The 24,220-nt window shown below is 36.3% G+C and overlaps 1 protein-coding gene across 4 annotated transcripts in view; it reads left to right on the top strand.

Moving 5' to 3' along the window:
- The window catches only part of DENND4C (DENN domain containing 4C), a 126,039-nt gene that overhangs the window by 98,270 nt on the left and 3,549 nt on the right, over positions 1 to 24,220 (top strand). For all 4 annotated transcript variants that reach the window (XM_041761086.1, XM_041761083.1, XM_041761085.1 and 1 more), the window contains 9 exons: positions 1,143 to 2,308; positions 3,178 to 3,355; positions 4,035 to 4,144; positions 4,438 to 4,613; positions 7,689 to 7,871; positions 8,589 to 8,784; positions 9,430 to 9,675; positions 10,773 to 10,890; positions 22,452 to 22,602. In XM_041761086.1, coding sequence (XP_041617020.1) covers positions 1,143 to 2,308; positions 3,178 to 3,355; positions 4,035 to 4,144; positions 4,438 to 4,613; positions 7,689 to 7,871; positions 8,589 to 8,784; positions 9,430 to 9,675; positions 10,773 to 10,890; positions 22,452 to 22,602 — 2,524 coding nt within the window. The remainder of the gene's footprint in view (positions 1 to 1,142; positions 2,309 to 3,177; positions 3,356 to 4,034; positions 4,145 to 4,437; positions 4,614 to 7,688; positions 7,872 to 8,588; positions 8,785 to 9,429; positions 9,676 to 10,772; positions 10,891 to 22,451; positions 22,603 to 24,220) is intronic.

Below are 24,220 nucleotides of genomic sequence, written 5' to 3'. Positions count from 1 at the left end.
CTACTTGCTTGTTGTGATGAGCACTGGGTGTTGTATGTAAGTGATGAATCACTAAATTCTACTCCTGAAACGAATACTACACTGTATAATAACTAACTGGAATTTAAATAAAAACTAAACAAATAAAAACCCTTAAAAAAAAAGAAGACCGGGAACCCTGGGTGGCGCAGCGGTTTGGCTCCTGCCTTTGGCCCAGGGCACGATCCTGGAGACCCGGGATCGAATCCCACGTCGGGCTCCTGGTGCATGGCGCCTGCTTCTCCCTCTGCCTATGTCTCTGCCTCTCTCCCTCTCTCTCTCTCTGTGACTATCATAAATAAATTAAAAAATTAAAAAAAAAAAAAAAAAAGAAGACCACTGCTTCCCCCAAAAGTGGGGGAAGTTCCTACAGCCACTGGAATAATTTTGTTCCAGTTGATCAAACAAGACTAAATTCTGTGAGAGGTCTGGGATCATGTTTGTTTTATTTGCCATTATATTCCTAGCATCTTATATAGTAAATGCTAGTAGACATCTAAGTATTTGTTGAAGGAATGAATGTATCTGAAAAGTTTTTACCTACTCAGATTTCATCAGCCTTCTTGGAATTTACCAGGTCTAAGCACTCCCTTCTAGTTTCCTTTATTTTACTTGGAACAGTAAGGCTTTAATTTTAGAAAATATAGAATTCCTCCATGGTTATGAATTTATTTTGTGTGGAGTAGATTTCTGCCAAATATATGTTAAATTATATGAAATCTAAAAGGGAAGAGATTCTGTCTTTTTAGATCTGCTATTTAACACAAAATATATTTCTTAAATTGAATGTAGAACTTCTTAACTGTAAGATGTATTTATATCTATATTTGATAAATGTGATAGATTTTGGTGAAGAATACAGGCATAGAGCATATACTGCATGATTTTTTTAAATCGTATGCACAGAAGGTGAAAGACAGGTTATTAATTACAATGTTATCTCTGGGAGGCAGGATTGAATGGAGGTTTTTTGGTTCTTTTTTCTGTATACTTTCTTTGTACCTTCTAAACTCTGAATCTTTTACGCTAAGTATGTATTACTTTTCAAAACTCAGAAAAACATTTTTCTAAAAGTTATATCAGAAAGTAGAGCTTCATTTCTAATATTGTACTTTCCCTTTTAGGTAATACATCAAATGTGCCATTTTCTACTCAGGATCCAGCTGAAGATGCAGTCTTTGGTGAAGTTACTAATCTCAAGAAGAATGGTGATAGAGGAGATAAAAGACAAAAGCATTTTCCAGAACGGAGTTGTAGTTTCAGTTCTGAAAGTCGAGCAGGAATGTTGCTTAAGAAGAGCAGCTTGGATTTGAATTCAAGTGAAGTGGCTATTATGATGGGAGCAGATGCCAAGATTCTTACAGCAGCATTGACCTGTCCTAAGACTTCCCCACTCCGGGTTGCAAGCACCCATAGCTTTGACAGTGTTAGTTGTCATCTAGTTGACACTAGGACTTGTATGTCTGAAAGCACTTGGGATTCTGAGCACAGATCTTCGGTATTAGAGATGCTTGAGGAGAGTCAAGAGACCCTAGAACCTGTGGTTGATGACAGTGTAGCTAAAACTACTATGAAAAAGGATGCATGTGACAGTCTGCAAAATGATAGTAACAGTAACCAGCCCAGAGACTTGAAAGTAGGATCCAAAGATATAATAAATAAGAGAAGTAGTTTATATGGTGTTGTTAAAGCTGTTGAGAGGGAGGATGTTGAAACTGGACTAGATCCTTTGTCTCTTTTGGCCACTGAATGTACGGGAGAAAAAACTCCAGACTCTGAAGATAAGGTGTCCTCTCCAGTAATTGCACGTAATCTGGCTGATGAAATTGAAAGCTATATGAACCTAAAGAGTCCCCTGGGTAGCAAGTCTTCCAGTATGGAATTACACGGAGAGGGAAGCAGAGAGTCTGGCACTACCATTGCATTTACTCACCCTTTAGAGAGAAGATCAAGCCTACCTTTAGAGCCTGGTCCAGCAGCAGAGGAATATCCTGAAAGTGAAAAGAGCTCCCCTGCAGAATCCAGATCTAAAGCTTTTACTGGGCGTTTCAAGCAGCAGACTCCTTCTCGCAGTCATAAAGAACGTTCAACTTCTTTATCAGCCCTGGTGCGCTCTTCACCACATGGCTCATTGGGTTCTGTGGTAAATTCTTTGTCAGGGCTAAAGCTAGATAATATACTCTCAGGACCCAAGATGGATGTCCTAAAATCTGGTATGAAACAAGCAGCAACAGTGGCCAGTAAGATGTGGGTAGCTGTAGCGTCTGCCTACAGCTACTCGGATGATGAGGTAAGAATGTTTTATGTGTGTGGTCTACCTGATAGGGGAGTGTTTCTAGTATTTTATATATATAAGTTATTATTTAAAGATTTCTGATAACTTTGGTTTTTATATTTTAAAACTTTATGCATTTCCTATTTCTTTCTTGAAATGACTTGAACAGGATGGCTGCTCCATTTCTAACCATCACAGCCACATCCCAGACAGCAGTAAGGATAAAAATAGAGTATGAAAAGTATGCTTTCTTTCTCTAGGGATGGATAGTTCCTAGAGTTGCACCTAACATTTATCTGTGTATCTGTTTGGTCTAAACTTAGTTATATCGTTATATCTAGTTGCAAGGGTGTCTAGAATAGGTAGTTTTTATTCTGAACTATAGCTCCAGCTGAAATTCTCATAACCACCTTATTTTAAAGGACTCCTCTTATCCTTATTTTTAAGATGATATAATTAAAAGTTAGAGTAGTTAAATAATTTCTGTAAGGTCACATACCTAATATGTGATGGGGGCCAAGACCACGGTGTGGCCATTGGACTTTGAAGCCCCTACTGTACTGGTGCTGGAGTGCCTGATCCAGTTGGAGGCAGTGAGTTTCCTAGAGTTCCTTCGTTTTTTAGGATATTGGTTATTGAGAGACACCCCAACATATATCAAGAGCGAAACAAATCTTAAAGTATTATAGGTCTTTGCTTCAGTATCTTAGAGTATGGAAAGGAAATTCCAAATAATATCAAGAAGAGTTCATGGTTTTGAAAAATATGGGGATGATAATTTATTTAAGGTTTATAGAGAAGTTTAATTTTGAAAAGGGTAGAGTGAATATATTCTTATTGTAGATATTATTTATGTATGAGGGTTTTATTCTTTTCAATTAAAGGAGGAAACTAACAGAGATTACAGCTTCCCAGCTGGCCTTGAAGACCATATTTTGGGGGAGAATGTGTCACCGAACATGAATATCTCAGGGTTGGTTCCCAGTGAACTTACCCTGAGCAACACAAGCCTTGGCAGTAGCAGCAGCAGTGGAGATGTAGGAAAACTGCAGTACTCAACAGGTATGGAAGGGATTGTCCTCTTCTGTAATTTATATGCCCATACCTCTCCCTCTCCCTCCCACATACACAATAAGCCCCTTTGTTGAGATGAGCTGATAGATTTTTAATATAGCCACACCATACTATCACTTATTTTATATGATCTCTAAGTATTACCATCACCTTAGTTGTACTTGTGGATTCTATCATTAGTTCTCAAACTTCAGTGTGTGTCAGAATCACATGGAGAATTTATTTAAAAATATATACAACATCCAAGCCTGAGGCTAAAACTTTTGAAACTGCATCTGAATGGGGCCTTAGGAATGTATATTTTTAACTGGCACTGTGGGTAAATCAAATGTATACCAGAGTTTGGGAATCCTTGGGCTGTGTCACTGATATTTTTAGTGCTGTTATTTTTTAAAATTTTAGTTCTATTAATTTTTTTCCAACATTCAGTTACAAAAAATTTCTGATGTCCTGAATAATTGAAAGGATCATATAATGAACAATCATATATTCTCCAGTTAGATTTAAATACTGTTAACTTTAGATATATACATACAGACATTTTTATACTGAACCATTTGAAAATAAATTGCAGACTTCCTAATACTCCCCCTAAATACTTTAGTATGCATTTCCAAAGAACAAAGACATTTTCATATAATGTATTATGATATTTACTTCTCTTTAGGTGAACCTCCATTTCCAAAAAGTGTAAAGGTGCAGGACTTTGAAAAATCAGACCATGGTTCTTCTCAAAACACCAGCATGTCTAGCATCTATCAGAATTGTGCAATGGAGGTAAGGGTTCTGTATTCTGCACATGATAAAGTGGCTGTGAACATGTTTATTTCAGAATGGCACTTAATAGAATTCTGTGACACCCTTGTAGACAGAAGAGTAAATCATTTTGTTGAATTTGCTTCATGTCTTACATAAGCAGGACAATAAACTGGTAGTTTTATCTATAAAGTGACTGAACTGTTAATTCCAAATTTGATCAACAAATAAAAATTCTGTCTCTTAAGAGGATGGCCTGTTAAGGTTTCTTTTCACTATGGCAGTTCTCAGTGTCTACACTCTTCTACTCTTAGGTTTTGATGTCAAGTTGTTCACAGTGCAGAGCTTGTGGAGCTTTAGTTTACGATGAAGAAATTATGGCTGGATGGACGGCAGATGATTCAAATTTGAATACCACCTGTCCATTCTGTAAAAGCAACTTCTTGCCTCTTCTCAATATAGAATTTAAAGACTTGAGAGGCTCTGCAAGGTTAGTATTGTACACGCCCCCTTACAAGGTGAGTGCCCTTCCAGAAGGCATGACTCCTGGGGAGAGTGGAACAGTCACGCACACGCCAGCTGCCCCCTTCCTTTCTCTCCTTCACTTTCAGTATTGGAGTAGAAAATACTGCCGATATAGAAGACTGCTTTTCCATTTTATTTAACACACAGTTATCTGTATAGTTAATCCTTGGAGCTAAACCTTATAGATAATTCAGAACTTTAGTGTTTGTCATTATTTTAAACTTTCTTTCTCAGTAACTATCTTCTAGAAGAAAAAATAAAGCTGCGAGGGATATGGCTTTTTGAACTCTTATAACTTGTTGCCCCTTTTATGGTAGTGCTCTATATGGTGAAATAACCAAATTCTAGGCAATAGAAGAGAGACTAGATGATCTCTTATTAGTCATTAAGTCATCAAAGGCTTGGTGCCTGCTTACCTCAGTAATTATACTTAATATTCTATTTGTTTTATGGAGCAAATTTCATATTATTATCTACCTTTAGCTGCTTTTAAAAAGTCTCCCAATTGTATGACTGTTTCTTCTTACCTTAGTTTCTCCCTTTAGCTTCAGGTATGGAGCTGAGTGAAGTCATATTCTAATTCCTGATGCACTATCATCATTGCTTTGTGCAAGGGTCTTCTTTTATTAGTTCTACCCCCAACCCTCACTCATTTCCACTCTCATTCCTTTATCTAACAAAAACATTGACTCTACCGTGTGTGATATCTCTAATATACCCTCATAAAATACACTGTTTGCACAATTATGCATTTTTAACTTACATAAGTAGAATACTGATAATTTCTATTACTCGGTTTAAAATCTGAGTTGCTATGCATCCAGTTTATTATTCCTTTTCTCCTATAGGAAGTTAATACCTCATTTTACTCATCCATCATATGCTTCAGTTGCTTCCCATTCTCTGTTACTATAAATATAACTGCCATGATGCAGTGCAATATAAAATATATCCCCTTCTAAACTTATGAAATAGTTTCTCTCAGAATAATAGTCTTAGGAATGAGGTTTTTGAGCCATTTTCATACATGATTTCAATAAACAATGGAAGATTGCTTCCAGATAGCAATATTCCCACTATCAGTGCCCAAGAATTCTCATTTCTGTATATCTGTATCAGCATTTGGTTTTATCATTTTTCTATTCTCTGTATTCTAATGAATAAAAAGTGGTATCATGATTTTGTTTGAATTTCTCTGAATATTAGTGAGGTATACTCACTAATATTGTTAGTTATTCCAGCATTTTCTATGAATTGCCTGTTTATATTTTTGTTTGATTTTGTTTGAATTTCTCTGAATATTAGTGAGGTAAACTCACTAATATTGTTAGTTATTCCAGCATTTTCTATGAATTGCCTGTTTATATTTTTACCTGGTCCATTTTTATATTAACTTTCTTTTTCTTGTTGATGTCTATCTTGAATATTCCTGATATTAATTCCTTGAAGTCATTCATTTTGACGTCATTTTCCATTAATTTTCCACCTAAGGATTTGTGCTTTTGGTCTTGTTTTAAAAGTTCTTTCCCCTCTGTAGGACATGAAGATTTTGTCCTGATGTTCCTTTTGTTAGCTTTGTACTTTACTTCTGATACTTAGATTTGTAATCCAGCTAGAGTACACCTTTGTGTTTGTGTATGACGGGAGGGAACAGCTTTATTTATTTATTTTGCTTAGAGCACCTTTAGTCTCCTCTCTCTCCCTCCACTCCCAAATCCACTTGGAGTTTTCATTGAGATTGCAGCATTAGGTGTATAGATTAATCTGAGGAAGATGGACTTTTTCAGTATTATTTTCTTATCTCTGAGCATATATATCTCTGAGTATATATCTCTATTTTTTTAGATTGTTTTTTAGGTCCTAATAGGGCTTTAAATTATCTTCCATAGTCTTACACTTTTTTGTTCAGTTAATTGTTTCATAAGCTATTGTGTTAAGTAGCTTGTATTTTCTAAGTGGGTTATAAAGGAGCATTGTTGATTTTCCTCCCCACTGTGTCATTATGGAAAATTTCAAACTTGCAGCTAAATTTAAATATTTTTCTTACGGTGACACCCAAATAATTCATCTCTCCAGTTACTATTTTATTTTACTTGCTTTATCAACTGTCTATCCCTCCATCTATGTCTATCTTATATTTATTTTTTTAAAGATTTTATTTATTTATTTATGAGAGACACAGAGAGAGAGAGGCAGAGATGTAGACAGAGAGAGAAGCAGGCTCCATGCAGGGAGCCTGATGTGGGACTTGCTCCCGGGACTCCAGGACCATGCCCTAGGTGGAAGACAGGCACTAAACCACTGAGCCATCCAGGGATTCCTGTCTTATATTTATTTAAAAGAAGATGTAGACATTAACGTAGTTCTCCCCCAAAGACTTCAGCATACATATTAAATAAAGTTCAATATTTGTTTACGGTTTCTTTTGTGATAAAGACGTATACAAGAAAATCTATAGATTTAAAATGTACCATTTGAAAATTGAATGCACACATTTATGCAAATCAAACTCTTATCAAGATACAGAACATTACTGTTACCTCAGAGAGTTCTCTTAATATCCCTTGCAAGGCCCAACCCTCACTCTCTCCCCATCCAGATAGAGAAGGACAGAAATAAGATGAAAACAAAATAATGAATAAAGGGGAGAGAAAATGACTAGAGACAAATGGATATATATGTAGGGGAGGATGGTATGCATAGTTATAAGTAAACACATGATAAAATGCCATTGCTGCTCTATTTTTTTTAACTTAGAAAATTAATGAAATATTTTATTTTCCATCTTCCTTCACAGCTTTCTTTAAAGGATCTTATATTGAACTATAATGACTTTGAGACCTTTTTCATTTGAAAAGTTTACAAGAGAGAAAGAGAATGCTAGCAGGTGTGCATGTGTGCATGTGTGTTTAAAAGAAGCATCATTTGTATGGATTGTATAATTCATCCATGACTGCTTTATCACAAAGTAACTCTAAATATGAAATTTAGAGGATTATAGGGTGTTTAAAGGCTTCTTTTTGTATTGCTCCATATTTAGCTTTTTCCTGAAACCAAGTACCTCTGGTGACAGTTTACAAAGTGGCAGCATTCCATTGGCAAGTGAACCTTCAGAGCACAAACCTATATCTAGTTCAGCAGAACCTGACTTGATCAATTTTATGGATCTCCCAAAGCAAAACGAGACCATAACGGAAGAAACAACCTCTGCAGTTGAATCAAGGTACCATAGGGTACAAAGAACTATTCATTCTGGCATTTTAAAAATTTAATCTCAACTTTTTACTATGCTATATTGTTTAAGTATCTAATGTGATGATAAATCATTTTTGAAACTATGTTTAATGTTTTACAGTGTTCTTTAACAAAACAAGCTTCCCAACAGTACAAAGTATTTTTCCCTTTTAGTGTAGTCATTGCCAGTTTCCAGAGACATATTCTCTTTACTATGAAATATACTGCTTCTTAGATGCTGATTGAATCAAACACTTATTGAGAGACTATTTTGATGCTGAGCATTATGCTAAGCACTAAGAATAAAAGCGTAAGATCTGGTCTCTATCCTTAGGTGGATTATGGCCCAGTAGAGGTTAAATATTTATCGATGAATCTGTAATACTTAGTTGCATAATTCTAGGTGATTTTGTTTAATAAAGATGAAATAATGTTTGAGTAAAACAACTGAATGGGTAGTTTTTTAAAAAGAATTATCTATTACCTACTCTTTGTCTTCTTCCCACCCTTCACCAGTCTTCCATCCATCCTGTTCTTCTGACTACTTTTTACAAAAATGCCTGAAGAAAATGTAAATCTTATAAGGTGGTACTGATTCTCCTCTGATACATTCAGTAGATTCAAAACTTATTGTAGAAAATATTCTAGCTGGATCAGGTTTAGATTGTATTATAGCACAAACACAGCATTTCTTCATTTTTTTAAGTGATGAAATAAAGAGAGCCAGTGGAGAAGTTCAAACTATGAAATTTTCACCTGCGCCTAATAGTTTGTCAAAGCGAAACATATCTTTGACTCGAAGTCACAGTGTTGGAGGTCCTCTGCAAAATATTGACTTTTCCCAGCGACCATTTCATGGCATTTCAACAGTCAGTCTCCCAAACAGTCTGCAGGAAGTTGTGGTATGTAACAAGATTATAACTATCTGTGTACTCGTGTAAGTATTTCTTACAGCAGTGCATAATTCACAAGTAATAATTTTTCATAAGCAGATGAAGAACTTTAAAAAATTTCAGTATACTACACAGTTCCTAACAGAGTTGTATGAAGAAGATAAAGTCAGCTTTTCTGGGGAATCATTATAAAACATCTGAAATGTATTTCTTGTAAAAATCGAGAAACTCTATATGTTTAAAATAGGGTCTGTTATATGGATTATTAATTTTCTTTTGTAATCCTTTAACTTAAGGGCACTTATTAAGTATTTCATTTTTTAAAATTTTCTTTTTTTCTTTTTTTTTTTTTTTAAAGATTTTCATTTATTCATGAGAGACAGAGATAGGTAGAAATACAGGTAGAGGGAGAAGCAGGCTCCATGCAGGGAGCCCGATGCAGGACTCGATCCCAGAACCCTGGGATCATGCCCTGAGCCGAAGGCAGACGCTCAACCACTGAGCCACCCAAGCATCCTTCTTTTCTTAGGTTTTCATTAGGGTATGCCAGTGGAACTCACTGATTTTGAAAGGATAAAGTATAGTCTAACTGAATAATCATACACATACAGAATAGATAATATTCATTTCTTCCTGTGTTTTTATTTTTTAAAGGATCCTTTAGGAAAGAGACCCAACCCTCCCCCTGTTTCTGTGCCCTACTTGAGTCCTCTAGTGCTTCGTAAAGAACTTGAATCTTTGCTAGAGAATGAAGGTGACCAAGTGATTCACACATCCTCTTTCATCAATCAACATCCAATCATTTTCTGGAACCTCGTTTGGTATTTCCGACGTTTGGACCTTCCTAGTAACTTGCCAGGACTCATCCTCACATCTGAACATTGTAATGGAGGTGTACAGGTAGGGTACCAACATCAGTACTTCTACTCCATTGGGGTTGGTTAGAATGAGATTTAGCTTCAAGTAACAGTATACAACAACAGTGCCTTAACAGGAGGTATGCTGCTTCTCTTTCACAGAAGAGTTTGGGCAGGAGGTACTGAGATGGTATAATGTTAGGGACCTGAAAGATCCTTCTAGCTTTTGTTCAGCTGTGCGTAATCTCTGTTTCCAAGTTCTGTATGTGGTCCAGGATGGCTTTCCTCTATTTCCAACCATCACAGCCACATCCCAGCCAGCAGTAAGGATAAAAATAGAGTATGAAGAGTATGCCTTCTTTCTCTAGATAGTTCCCTAGAGTTGTACCTAACATTTATCTGTGTATCTGTTTGGCCTAAACTTAGTTATATGGTTATATCTAGTTGCAAGGGTGTCTAGAATAGGTAGTTTTCATTCTGAACTCCCAGCTGAAATTCTCACAACCACCTTATTTTAAAGGACTCCTCTTATCCTTGTTTTTAAGATGATATAATTAAAAGTTAGAGTAGTTAAATAACTTCTATAAGGTCGCATACCTAATACGTGATGGGGGCCAAGACCACAGTGTGGCCATCGGACTTTGAAGCCCCTACTGTACTGGTGCTGGGTGCCTGATCCCGTTGGAGGCAGTGAGCTTACTAGCGTTCCTTCATTTTGGGATATTGAACATGAATACTGAGCCATCCCCACATACACCAGGGTCGTGACAGAATCTTTTCTTAAAGTATCATACTCTATTTTGACTCATTTGTTTTAAGTAGCAATCTGGACAACAAGATAGTAGAAAAGATTGGACTTTCTTTTGCCTTAAAATTTGTTGTAATGGTGACTGATCTTTCATGTGGCCACTGTGCCAGTTACCAACTTGTCTTTCCAATCTGTAGAAGTAGGAATGAGAAACTTGCACTTCAGAAACAGGAATATTTATCATCAGATACAAATAAAAATTTAAAAATTTGCATAGAATTTTAGGTCCAGAGTTTTGAAAGAACTCATTTGTTTTATATAATCAAGCTTTGCTAGATCCACTGGTAATTATTCTGCTTAGGGTACTAATACTTTCTACTTTACTCTTTTAGCTTCCTCTATCATCTCTGTCCCAGGATAGCAAACTTGTGTATATTCAGCTATTATGGGATAACATCAACCTTCATCAGGAACCAGGAGAACCTTTGTATGTCTCATGGAGGAATTTTAGTAAGTAAAATAGAATTAAAGACATAAAAGACTCAAACTGGAAACAACCCACATATCTTTTCACAAGTGAATGAATAAACAAATTGTGGTACTATCCATACAGAATACTCCTTAACAATAAAGAAGAATAGACTACTGGGGGAAAAAATAAAATTAAGGAGGTGAGAGAAACAAACTATTCTGCTTTATTTTTAAATTTTTAGTATCTCTTCAAGAGTCTTTCTATTTTAGATCAAATTGATTTGCTCTTGTACTGATCCATTTGACTGTGTCAGGGAGTTAAAGAATGTTTTGTGATTTTTCTGTCAGTTGCCAATTTTAGTTAGGTATTGGGAGAATAAATTCTATATAGTTGAAGAACAATATGGATGTGTTGGTATAGGATCATAATGTAAATTATATGGATACTAATCTCAAAGATTATGGCTTCATTTTCAGTCTTATATTTAGAACTGTTTTTTTTACAGGGCATTTAAAGAGGTATCATCCAGTATTCCAAAGTCCTTTGAGTTAATAAAACAGCACTACCCAGTAGATAAGTGAGCATATGAATATAATAGGCAGTTCATGGAAGAAAAATTACATGGCTTATATTAGTTTGCTAGGGCTACCATAACAGAATACCACAGACTGGGTGGCTTAAACAACAGAAATTTGTTTCTCACAGTCTGGACAGTGTAAGTCAAAAATCAGGATGTCAGCAGGTTTGGTTTCTCCCATGGCCTCTCTCCTTGGCTTGCAGATGGCCTTTTCCCTGTGTAAATCTCCATCTCTCTGGTGTCCTTTTCTCTTCTTATAAGAACACTAGTTATATTGGATTAGGGCCCCACCCTTATGACCTCATTTAACGTTAGTTACCCTTTAAAAGACCCTATCTTCAGATATAGTCACATAGGGAGTTAGAGCTTCAACATGTGAATTTGGGGGGAACATAATTCAGTTTATAACACAAACATGAAAAAATGCTCAATCTTACTATTTAGTGAAATATCCCTTTCTTTTGTTAAAAAAGGGAAAGGACAAACTTAGCTACATCAAGATGGCAAAGACTTTATTATATCTAATCTTTTTGAGGATATGGAGGAAAAGATCCATATCCACTCTGATCTACTGTTAGAAGTGAAAATGATACGGTTCTGTAGAAGAATATGGCATATATTATCCATATTCATTTTTTTATTATTTATTTATTTATTTATTTATTTATTTATTTATTTATTTATTTATTTTTATTTATGATAGTCACAGAGAGAGAGAGAGAGAGGCAGAGACACAGGCAGAGGGAGAAGCAGGCTCCATGCACCGGGAGCCTGATGTGGGATTCGATCCCGGGTCTCCAGGATCGCGCCATGGGCCAAAGGCAGGCGCCAAACCGCTGCGCCACCCAGGGATCCCGATTATCCATATTTAATATGTGGGTACCCTTTAACTCAGCAGTCACACAGCTCTGTTCTATAGAAATAGAGTATGCAAAGCTGTCTGTACAGTGATGCTTACTGTACAATTATTTGTAATAATGAAAGACTTCAAATAAATACCTGACAGGAGCTGAATAAACTTGAAATTTATGCTAGAAAATAATAGAATTAGGGGCACCTGGATAGATGGCTTAATCAGTTGAGCATCTGACTCTTGATCTCATCTTAGGTCTTCATTCGAGGTCATGAATTCAGTCCCATTGCTGGACTCCACATTGGGTGTGGACTCTACTTAATAATAATAATAATAATAGAACTAGAGTTGCTTTTTTTTTTTTTTTAAGTTATTTTCTTGCCTCTCTTGAAATGCTCAAGTGTTTCAAAATATTCTATAATTTGTGATGGGAATAAAATTTAGAGTTCTCAAGAATGGCCTTGTTTCCCAAAAATGGATTGACTGGCTGCTTTAAATGAAGAATTGGCAAGTAAAGGACTTTAAAAGACATAAGAAGTAAGTGGGCAATGACTTCTAGAATGGTACCAATTTCCAGTGATTTCTGAAAGAGGAGCTTCAAAGAGCCACTTCCCAGCAAAACAATCATAATTGGTAAAAAAGAAATTACTAAAGAAGAAGATAAGAGGAGGGAAGATGGCAGAGTTGGAGGGTCCTGAGTTTACTTTGTCTCACAGACAAACCAAGGCAACAGCTACACCTGTTGTACTAACTCTGAAAATGACCTAAAGACTGGCAAAATGGATCTTCCAAAGCTAGTTGTGGAGAAAAGGCTATAGCAAAAAGAAGTGGAGGGGCAGTTGGGAACCAGACTCCCAGCACAGCAAACCACAAATAGGGACATCACAAACATGGAGGAAAGGGAGGATTAGACCCCACACTGGGTATCCCTGGCCCTGGGGACCTGGACTTAGAAGAAAAGTCCCCATAACATCTGGCTTTGAAAATCAGCAGTGCTTAACTCCAGGAGAGCCAGAGGACAATAGGAAACTGAGTCTCCACCTTTAAAGAACCAAAATGCTAAATAACTCACCAGAACACAGCAAAGAAGCAGCAGTTTGAAAAGTGCGTAGGATATATGTGAAAGGGGCTTATTGACTATTTTTAAGGCATGTGCCAAAGGGGCAGGGATCTGCATATTTCTCTGGGAACAGAAATGGTGGCAGGCACTGTTTTTCTTGCCTTCCCCCAGCCTAGATGGCTAGACATTTGGGGGAGCCAGTATTAACAGTTTCCATGTACCTTGCCAGTACCGCATGCCCCTCTCTGACATTCCACATAAACCTACTTGCCTCACTTCTCTCCAAAGTGACTCATACCCTGAGGGGCAAAGATTTAAACAGCCCCACACACCAGTATTTCTGCAGTTAGGCCTCGTAACTACACAGGAAGCAAGGCTTACCCATCAGTGTGCCCACGGCTGTGGTACAGGCAAATTGCAGGCAGCTAGGCTGAGTGCCAGCCCCACCTACCAGTGGGCTCATGGTGGCTGCAGCCAGCCCTCTTAAACCCTACCCAATGTACCTAGTGGTTTATTGCAGCCAGCTAGGCTGAGGGCCATCCCCACTCACCAGCATGTCCATAAAATTCACAGCTCAGCCACAATAAGAGGACACACACAGCCCATACAGAGAAAACTTGCAGAGTACCTAATCCTAGTGAGTGGGGGATTGTGTTGTAGGGTACCAGGACCTCTTCTACGCAAGCCCACTACTTTCAAGACCAGGAGATACAGCTGACCTACATAATATAGAGAAGCAAACACAGAGTTAGAAAAAATGAAGAGACAAAGGAATATATCCCAAATGAAAGATTTTCCCTGCTCTGAGGAGGACATAGATATCCGGGTCCAGCAAGCACAGAAAGCCCCTAAGAAGATGAACCCAAGCAGGCCATACCAAGACACACAGTTAAAACAGCAAAAAGAAAGCTAGAGAATTTTAAAAGCAGCAAGAGAAAATAAAACCATTACATACAAGAGAAACCCCATAAGTCTATCAGCTCATTTGTCAGCAGAAACTTTGCATGCCAAAACGGAGGAGCATGACATAGTCAAATGGTCAAACAAAAAAACCTACAACAAAGACTACTCCCCGTGGCAAGATTATCATTCAGAATTGAAAGAGAGAGAAAGTTTCTCCAAAAGCAAAGTTAAAGATTTAACCATACTAAATAAGCCTTAATGTTAAGAATTTTTCAAGTGAAAGGAAAAGGCCATAAATAGAAGAAAATTATGACAGGATTATATCTACAAAAATTAGTTAAGGAATACACAAAGTAAAATAGGAACACTATAAATAAAACATGGAGGGGGAGTAAAAATTTTGTGCTTTAAAAATGTGTTCAAATTTAAGTGACCATCAACTTACTATAGAATGGTATATATATATATATAATGTTACATTTGAATCCCATGGTAACCACAAATGAAAAACCTGTATAGATACAAAATATAATAATAAAGAGAAAGGAATCCAAGCATAACACTAAAGAAAGCCTCAGACTACAAGGAAAGAGAGCAAGAGAAGAAGAAAGGAAAAGAACTGCAAAAACAACCAGAAAACAACAAAATGGCAATAAGTATATACCTATCAATAATGACTAAATGTAAATGGATTAAATATTCAAATCAAAAGACAGAGGGTGACGGAATGGATGGGGGGGGGGGGGGGAGGAACGAAACCCATCTCTATGCTGCTGACCAGAGATTCACATTAGATCCAAAGATATACAGAGAATGAAAGTGAAGGAATGGAAAAAGATATTCCATCCAAATGAAAGCGAATGAAACAAAAGCAACCAGGGTAGCAGTACTTTTATCAGACAAAAAATAGAATTTAAAACAAAGAGTATAGCAAGAGATAAAGAAGAGCCTTACATAGTGATAATGGGATCAGTCCAAAGATAGGATATAACAGTTGTGAATATCTAAGCATCAAATATAGGAGCACCTAAATATATAAAGCAAATATTCACAGGAAATTGAGGCAAATTCACAGAAATACAATAATAGAGAATTTTAACACTCCACTTAAACATCAATGGGTAGATCATCCAGAGAGAAAATCAAGAAGGAAACTGGCTTTGAATGGCACATTAGACCAAACATACTTAACAGAGATATATGTAGAACATTCCATTTCAAAACACATTATTTTCAGGTGCATATGGATAGATCAGTGTTGGCTGCAAAACAAATCTTAATAAATTTAAGAAGACTGAAATCATATCAAGCATCTTTCCTGACCACAACAGTGTGAAAATAGAGATCAGTGACAAGAAAAATACTGGACAAAACACAAACAGGTGAAGGCTTAACAACATGCTATTAAACAAAGAATGGGTCAATGAAGGAAATCAGAAAATTAAAAAATACATGTAGATTAATGGAAATAGAAACACAATAGTCTAAAATATTTGGGGTGCAGCAAAAGCAGTTTTAGGAGGGAAGTTTACAGTGCCACAGGCCTATGTCAAAAGATGACAAAAATCACAAACTAACCTCTAACATCTAAAGGAACTAGGAAAAGAACAAAGCTCAAGGTTAAAATGAAGGAAATAATAAAGATTAGAGTGGAAAGAAATAGAGACAAAAAAAAATAGAAAAAATCAGTGAAATCAAGAGCTTTTTTTTTTGAAAAGATAAAATTGATAAACCTTTTAGGCAGACTCATTAAGAAAAAAGTGGTCTCAGATAAATAAGATCAGAAATGAAAGAGGAAAAATAACAACACAAAAACACAGAGGATTATAACACTGAAAAATTACATGCCAATAAATTGGTCCTAGAAGAAATGGATAATTCCTAGATTATCCATTCCTAGAATGGATAATTCCCAGTCTTCCAAAATTGAATCAGAAAGAAATAGAAAACCTGAGCAGACTGATTACTAGTAATGCAGTTGAACTGGTAATCAAAAAAACTCCCAACAAGCAAAAATCCAGGACCAGATGGTTTCACATGTGAATTCTACCAAACATTTAAGAGTTAACACCTGGTCTTCTTACGCTACCCAAAAAATATGGGAAGAAGGAAAACTTCCAAATTCATTCTACAAGGCCAGCATTACCCTGATATCAAACCCCGATAAAGACACTATGTAAAAAGAAAACTGTTGGCCGGTATCCCTGATGAACATAAATGGAGATATCCTCAATGAAATATTAGCAAACCAAATTCAATAATATACTAAAAGGATCATTCACCACAATCAAGAAGGATTTATTCAGGGACACAAGAATGGTTCTATATTCACAAATCAGTTAGTGTGATTAACAGGAAGGATAAAAACCATGTGATCATCTCATTAGGTGCTGAAAAAGCATTTGACAAAGTAGAATATCCACTCATGATAAAAACTCTCAACAAAGTGGTGTTTAGAGGGAACATACCTCAACATAATGGAAGCCATATATGAAAACCCACACTAACATTATACTCAGTAGTAAAAAATTAAAAACTCTTCTTTAAGATCAGGGACAAGGGTGTCTACCCTTACCACTTTTATTCAGTGTACTACTGAAAGTCCTAACTGTGGCAGTCAGACAAGGAATTAAAAGACATCCAAATTCAAAAGGAGAAAGTAAAATTTTTCCTATTTGAAGATGACATGATATTATATATAGAAAACCTGAAAGACTTCACAAAAAAACTCTTAAGATTCAGTAAAGTTGCAAGATAGAAAAATTAATACCCAGAAATTGATAGCATTTCTCTACACTAATAACATAGGAAGAGAAATTGAGAAAACATTTTGTTTACAATTGTACCAAAAAGGATAAAATATCAAGGAATATATTTAACAAAGTAGATAAAATACCTGTACTCTGAAAACTGGGACAGTGATGAAAGAAATTGAAGATGACACAAACAAATGAAAAGATATACCATGTTCATGGATTGGAAGAATTAATATCATTAAAATGCCCATACTACCCAAAGCAATATATGGATTCAATGCAATCTGTATAAAAAATACCAATAGCATTTTTCACAGAACTAGAACAAATTATCATAAATTTGTATGGAACTAAAAAAAAATCCCAAATAGACAAAGTAATCTTGAGAAAGAGGAGGTTCACAATCCCAGATTTCAAGATCTACTACAGGAAGCTAGAGTAATCAAAACAATATGGTACTGGCCCTAAACTAAATACATAGATCAATGGAACAGAATACAGAGCCCAGAAATAAATCCACACCTATATGGCCAATTACTCTATAACAAAGGAGGCAAGAGATACATAATGGAGAAAAAGTCTTTTAAATAAATGATGCTTGGAAAATTGGATAGCTACATGCAAAAGCATGAAACTGGGTGATTTTCTTATATCTTATACAAAAATAAACTCAAAATGGATTAAAGACCTAAATGTGATACCTAAAATCTAAAACTCCAAAAGAAAACCTAGGCAGTAATCTCTTTGGACTTCCGCATAAGCAACATATTTATGCATGTGTTTCCTCAAGCTGGGAAACCAAAGCAAAAATAAACTGTTGGGACTACATCAAAGTAAAACGATTTTGCACAGCAAAGGAAACCATCAATAAAATGAAAAGGCAGCCTGCTTGGTGGAGAGCCTGCTTCTCCCTCTCCCTCTGTTGCCTCCCCCTGCTTGTACTCTCTCTCTCTCTCTCTCTCTCTTTGTCAAATAATAAAATCTTAAAAAAAAAAAAACAACTTTCCATAACTCAACAGATAAACCATCCAATTAAAAAATTGGCAGATCACCTTAAAAGACATTTCTAAAGAAGACATTCACATGGCCAAGAGACATAAAAAGATGCTCAACATCACTATCAGGGAAATTCAAATCAAAACCACAGTGAACTTCACCTGTCAGAATGGCTAGTATCAAAAAGTAGAGCTAACAAGTGTTGGTGAATATGTAAAGAAAAGGAAACCCTTGTGCACTGTTGGTAGGAATGTAAATTGTTGCAGACAATGTGGAACACAGTATGGAGGTTTGTAAATTTTAAATTTAAAAATTAAATTAGGGGCAGCCCTAGTGGTTTAGCGGTTTAGCGCCGCCTTCAGCCCAGGGTGTGATCCTGGAGACCCGGGATCAAGTCTCACGTCAGGCTCCCTACATGGAGCCTGCTTCTCCCTCTGCCTATGTCTCCCCCCCCCCCCAATAAATAAATAAATAAATAATCTTTAAAAAAAATTAAATCTAGAATACCATATGATCCAGTAATACTGGGTATCTACCGAAAGAAAACAGAAAACAGTAATTTGAAAGATATATGCACCCCTGTGTTAATTGCAGCATTATAGTAGCCAAAATATGGAAGTAATCCAAGTGTCCCTCAACAGATAAGAATTGATAATGGAGATGTGTGTGGAATATTACATAATGGAATATTACTCAGCCATTAAAAAAATGAGATCTTGCCATTTGCAGTATAATGGATAGGTGTTGAGGGCATTATGCTAAATGAGATAAGCTAGAGAAAGACAAATGCTGTACGGTTCCACTCATATGTGGAAACTAAAAAAACAAAAAACTAGAAAGAGAGTCGTAAATTTAGAGAACAGACTGATAGTTGCCAATGGGGAGAAAGGTGAGGAATGGACACAATAGATGAAGGGGATTATGAGATAGAAACTTCCTGTTATATAATAAAGTCACAGAGAATGAGAACTGCAGCAAAGTAAATATAGTCAGCAGTGTTTTATGATGACAGATGGTGACGATACACTTATTGTGATGAAATACAGAATTGCCAAATCACTGTGTTGAACACCTGAATACTATCCATATTATTATCAATATATAACATATATTAATAATAAAATGCTTAAATAATAATAAAATGTATGTCAACTATACTTCAACAGTTTTTTTTTTTTTTTTTTTTAAGAGAGAGCATGAACAGGGTAGGGGGATAGAGGAAAGATAAAGAATCCTAAGGAAGAGGCTCCACGCCCATCGCAGAGCCCAGTTTGGGGTTCAATCTCATGACCTTGAGATCATGACCGGAGCCGAAATCAAGAGCAGAACACTCAACTGACTGAGCCAGCCAGGCACCCCTCAAAAATAAAAATTTTTAGAAAGTAATGTCTCAGGGTACAGAACAAACAAAACATTTGTTCAAGAAAATATACTGAATTTCAGTAAAAACAGTAAGTTTCTGTGGCATTTGAGCTACAATTTTCTGTTCTTTCCCACTCTCCACTTCTACCCCCAGCTCTCAGCTAAGAACTACAGCATCTCCCTGGGAAAGACAGACTGCCAGCAGTTCTCATTCTCCCAGCTCTATAAGGTAGAGGCTAAATTCCAGAAGAGATAGATGCTCACGTCCTCCGCCTGGCATCCATTCATTTCTATCTCAGCTTCAGCAAGCAACGAATACAGGGGCCTCAGTTCTCAGCCCATCTTGCTCATAGAGGTATTATGCCAGGAGAGACAAGTTGAAAAGCCCAGAATCAACTGCTCCCACCCAACCCCCCCGTTCACAAAACAGAAGTGTCATTCCAAGAAAAGGGCCACTGTTCCCAGCCCCAGCTCTAGAACAGTGGCTCAGAGATTTTTACCCAAGGGAAGAAACAGGCCATCAGAACATTGAGCTCTAAAACCTTCCCCCAAGGAAATGACTTTATTTGGAACAGTGTGGAGGAGTTCAAGCCCAAGAGCACTCTTGGAAATAGTGGAGATTTGGTGAGAAGACCAGTATGATACAGATAGAAAAAAACCAGACACCATAAGAAAAAAATCTGTATCACTTATGAATATCGACATGAATATCCTCAACAAAATACTACCAGTCTAAATCCATCAATACAGAAAAAAAGACTGTTTATCATGAGTGAGTGTAGTTTATCCCAGGCATGCAATGTTGGTTTAATATTTGAAAATCAAGTAATGTAATCTAACATACCAGTAGAATACAGGACAGAATCCACATGATCAACTTAATAGGCTTAGTCAGCTAAAGCATGTGACAAAATCTATCACCCATTGTAAAAACACTTAATAAGCTAGGAATAGAAACAAACTTCCTCAGCCTGATTATGAGAATCTATGAAAACCCACAGCTGACATACTTCATGGTAAAAGACTGAATACTTTATCCCTAAGTACAAGAACAAGGCAAGGATGTCTTTTTTCCTGTTTTGTTCAACATTATGCTGGAGGTTCTTACTAGAGCAATTAGGCAAGAAAATAAAAGATATCCAAATTGGAAAGGAGGAAGCAAAACTATATTTGTAGATTATATGCTCTAACAGATTAAAATCCTAAGAAGAATAGACACATTATATGGAAGTAATAAATTCAGCAAAGTTGCAGGATATAAGATCAATACATAGAAATTAAGTATTACCATATATTTTCAATGAATAATCCAAAAATGAAAACAAGAATTCCATTTATAATAGCATTAAAAAGAATAAAATAGAGGGGTGCCTAGGTGGCTCAGTTGGCTGATCATCCGGCTCTTGATTTCTTCTGCTTAGGTCATGATCTCAGGGTCCCAGGATCAAGTCCCCCATGAGGCTCCGAGCTCAGTGGGGAGTCTGCTTGAGGATTTCTCTCCCTTTTCCTCTACTCCTCCCCCTCCTTGCATGCTCTGTCTCTGAAATAAAATCTTTAAAAAATAATAAAATAGGAAAAAATAAAGCAGAAGCAGCATAAAACTGAGGAAGACCTAAATAAATGATAAGAAATCTCATGTTTATAGATTGGAAGATTTAATATTAAGATGGCAGTGCAGTATTTCCAAATTGAGCTACAGATCCAGCACAATCTCTACCAAAAATCAAGGTGTCTTTTTTACAGAAATTGACAAGCCTATTCTAAAATTCACGTAGATATTTAAAGGACCCAGAATAGCTCAGACAATCTTGAAAAAGAACAAAGTTCTTTGTTAATTAAAAAACTGAGTTATAGGAGAAACAATGAAGTTGCAGATTATATTTCAGTTAGGTTCTAAAATCACAGCATAATATAAAAATCAAATATATTTAAAGGTCATCATGTAGCAGGTAGAAGAGCTAGAATCAAAACACATAGCAACCATTATTTCCTCTTATAACAGAGAACTTTGCTGTTTCTTTGAACACAAATGAAGTTCTACTAGTTGCCTTTATTAAGTGGCTGTGTTGTATGAAAAATACAATAACTAGTTTTATGACAGACACTGTAAATGAGGCTGACTGGGGAGCCACTGGATACATATTCCATCTCAACTAACATGGGTGTAAATCAAATTGTGTGGTTGCTGGAGTTACCTGCAGTATTAAAGTTTTCCCTTTTCCCTGGGTCAAGAACACTTTTTTGATTTATTTTTATTTTTATTTTTATTTTTATTTTTATTTTTATTTTTATTTATTTATTTATTTATTTATTTATTTATTTATTTGAGCATGAACAGAAGGAGGAGTAAAGGGAGATGGAAAACCTTGAAGCAGGTTCCACATTGAGTGTAGGTGGAGCCCCTGTTGGGCCTTGTTCTCACCTGAAGATCATGGCCTGAGCTGAACCCAAAAGTTGAATGCTTAACTGACTGAGCCACCCAGGCACCCTGATTTTGTATATTTTTAATGTTAGCATGATTCAATCCCTGTATATACCTAATATATATTGGTAGGCAACTCCTCTTTCATCAGCAACCCAGGTCCCTGGTGTTGGGTTTTCCCTTCCCATTGGTTGAGGTTGGTTCAGGTCACAAGATTGCTGCTGGAGTACAAGCTATCACATCCCAGCTTGAAGCAGGAATCCCTGCATTCAGGGAAAAGGCAAAAGGACAGGCCTTTCCTATCTGAAGAAAGTAGGAAAAGTAGTTTTGAGCTGGTCACATTGACAAGTAATTTTACCCTTAAGAGGTGGGGGTGGGGATGGTGATGTTGAAAATGCTACAGGTCTGGGGGAAAAATTTTTTTTAAATAATTATTCTTGGGATCCCTGGGTGGTGCAGCGGTTTGGCGCCTGCCTTTGGCCCAGGGCGTGATCCTGGAGACCCAGGATCGAATCCCACGTCGGGCTGCCGGTGCATGGAGCCTGCTTCTCCCTCTGCCTATGTCTCTGCCTCTCTCTCTCTCTCCCTCTCTGTGTGACTATCAAAAATAAATAAATAAAAATTCATAAAAATAAAAATAAAATAATTATTCTTACTGTGTTTTTACTAGATTCTGAAAAGAAATTGTCTCTCCTGTCAGAGGAACAAGAAGCAACAAGCACTTTAGTGGAAACCATCAGGCAGAGTATTCAACATAATGATGTTCTTAAGCCCATCAATCTACTTTCACAGCTAATAAAACCAGACATGAAAAGACAAAGGTAAGAATCCAGTATTTGCTTCATGCCACTCAAAATAATTTCATGTTTAAAATATCTCTAGGTATAAAAGAAACATACTCAGGGTAGAACACCTAATTGTTTCAAAAGTGCTGCCCAAATGTATCTGCTCATACTTGAGCAAACATACTAAAAGTTCTGTGTGGAGGAATAGGTTAAATTTTAGGAGGTAATTCATTCATGTCTAAAATGTACTGAGTCTTTGGGAACATTATTGGTGTTCACTGGAAACCTATGAATTTGGTAATAGTGATGTTATACATATGTACTACTTGTTCAGACCCTGTCATACCTGCACAGCTTTGTGGGACATAAAAAAAAAAACAAAAATCTGTTTATGAATAGAAACCATTTAGAAAAGTCATGAAAAGACTGAATACCAAAGGATATGGAGGTTTCCTAATCCTCTTACTATTATCTGCTAACATACTTTAGATCAGTACTCATCCCAGTCTCAATGTTAGTGAATTTTCCAGTGGAAACTTCAGAAAAGGTGACATAATAAATTCTACCAAATACTAAGTTTCCAGGTCCTTTACAAGTTTCTTTAGTTATGGCATCTTTGAAGATAACCCCAGGAGTGATAGAGCATGGATTATGAAAATGGATGGATCCTTTTGTAATCTCAAAAGTTAAGATAGAGATGACCGACCTTCACAGTCTAAAGAGCAGGTAGTTTCAAGCATCTGTAGTTTTAAGGCAGGGAAGGAAAATTAGAAATGACGTGTTTTGGCTTCTGAAGCTTCTACACAAAGATCATATGACGCATTATCAGAATCTGCATTACTCTAATTTTTTTTCTATGTTAATTTCTGAAATCAGTTCATTTCTTAAGCGTTCCTTCATTTTTAACAACTCCGCTAAGAAGCTAATCTTTAAGGTTTGATTTGTGACACTTTTATGTTCACAAACCAAATAAATATAGTTCATCCTTTATTGTTGGGTTAAATAGCAAAGAGACCATACCACCTTTTATACCGTGTCCAAGGGTTTAGACTCCTAACTCACTTAAAAATTGTTACTTTGTCAAGCGGCAAATGAGAGGTGACTGCTTTTGCAAATTTTAGTTGGAAAGTAGAGTTAAAACAGTTACCTATTATAGTTGACCCTTAAATGATCCCTCCGTGCAGTTGATAATCTATGTATAATTTTTGACTACCCCAGAACTTCATAGCTGTTGACCAGAAGTCCCACCAATGATATGATAAACAGTTAACACATTTTGTATGTTGTATTATATAATGAATTCTTAGAGCTATTAAAGAAAACACCTTTATAGTACTCTGCTGTATTGAAAAAAATACTATGGCTGGACCCATGAAATTCAACCCCATGTTCAAGGGTCAACTGTACTTATGGTCTTAAAATATTATAACAATGTTAAAATAAGCCATTTAAAATAGGTTTTGGTATGAAACTTTACATCCCTAACATTTTTTATCCATAACTTTTTAACTTGAAATAGAAATTCAAAGTAAGTTGCAAAAGTAGCCTAGAGTTCAGCATATTTTTCACCCAACTTCCCCCCAAAGATAACATCTCTTAACTGTAGTGTTGTCAAAACTAGGACACTGACATGGACACATTACTGTTGACTAGA

Source organism: Vulpes lagopus, chromosome 7 (assembly GCF_018345385.1).
Source record: "Vulpes lagopus strain Blue_001 chromosome 7, ASM1834538v1, whole genome shotgun sequence".
Taxonomy (NCBI): domain Eukaryota; kingdom Metazoa; phylum Chordata; class Mammalia; order Carnivora; family Canidae; genus Vulpes; species Vulpes lagopus.
The sequence above is the reverse complement of the archived record's forward strand: the minus strand, read 5'-3'. Positions and strand labels throughout refer to the sequence as shown.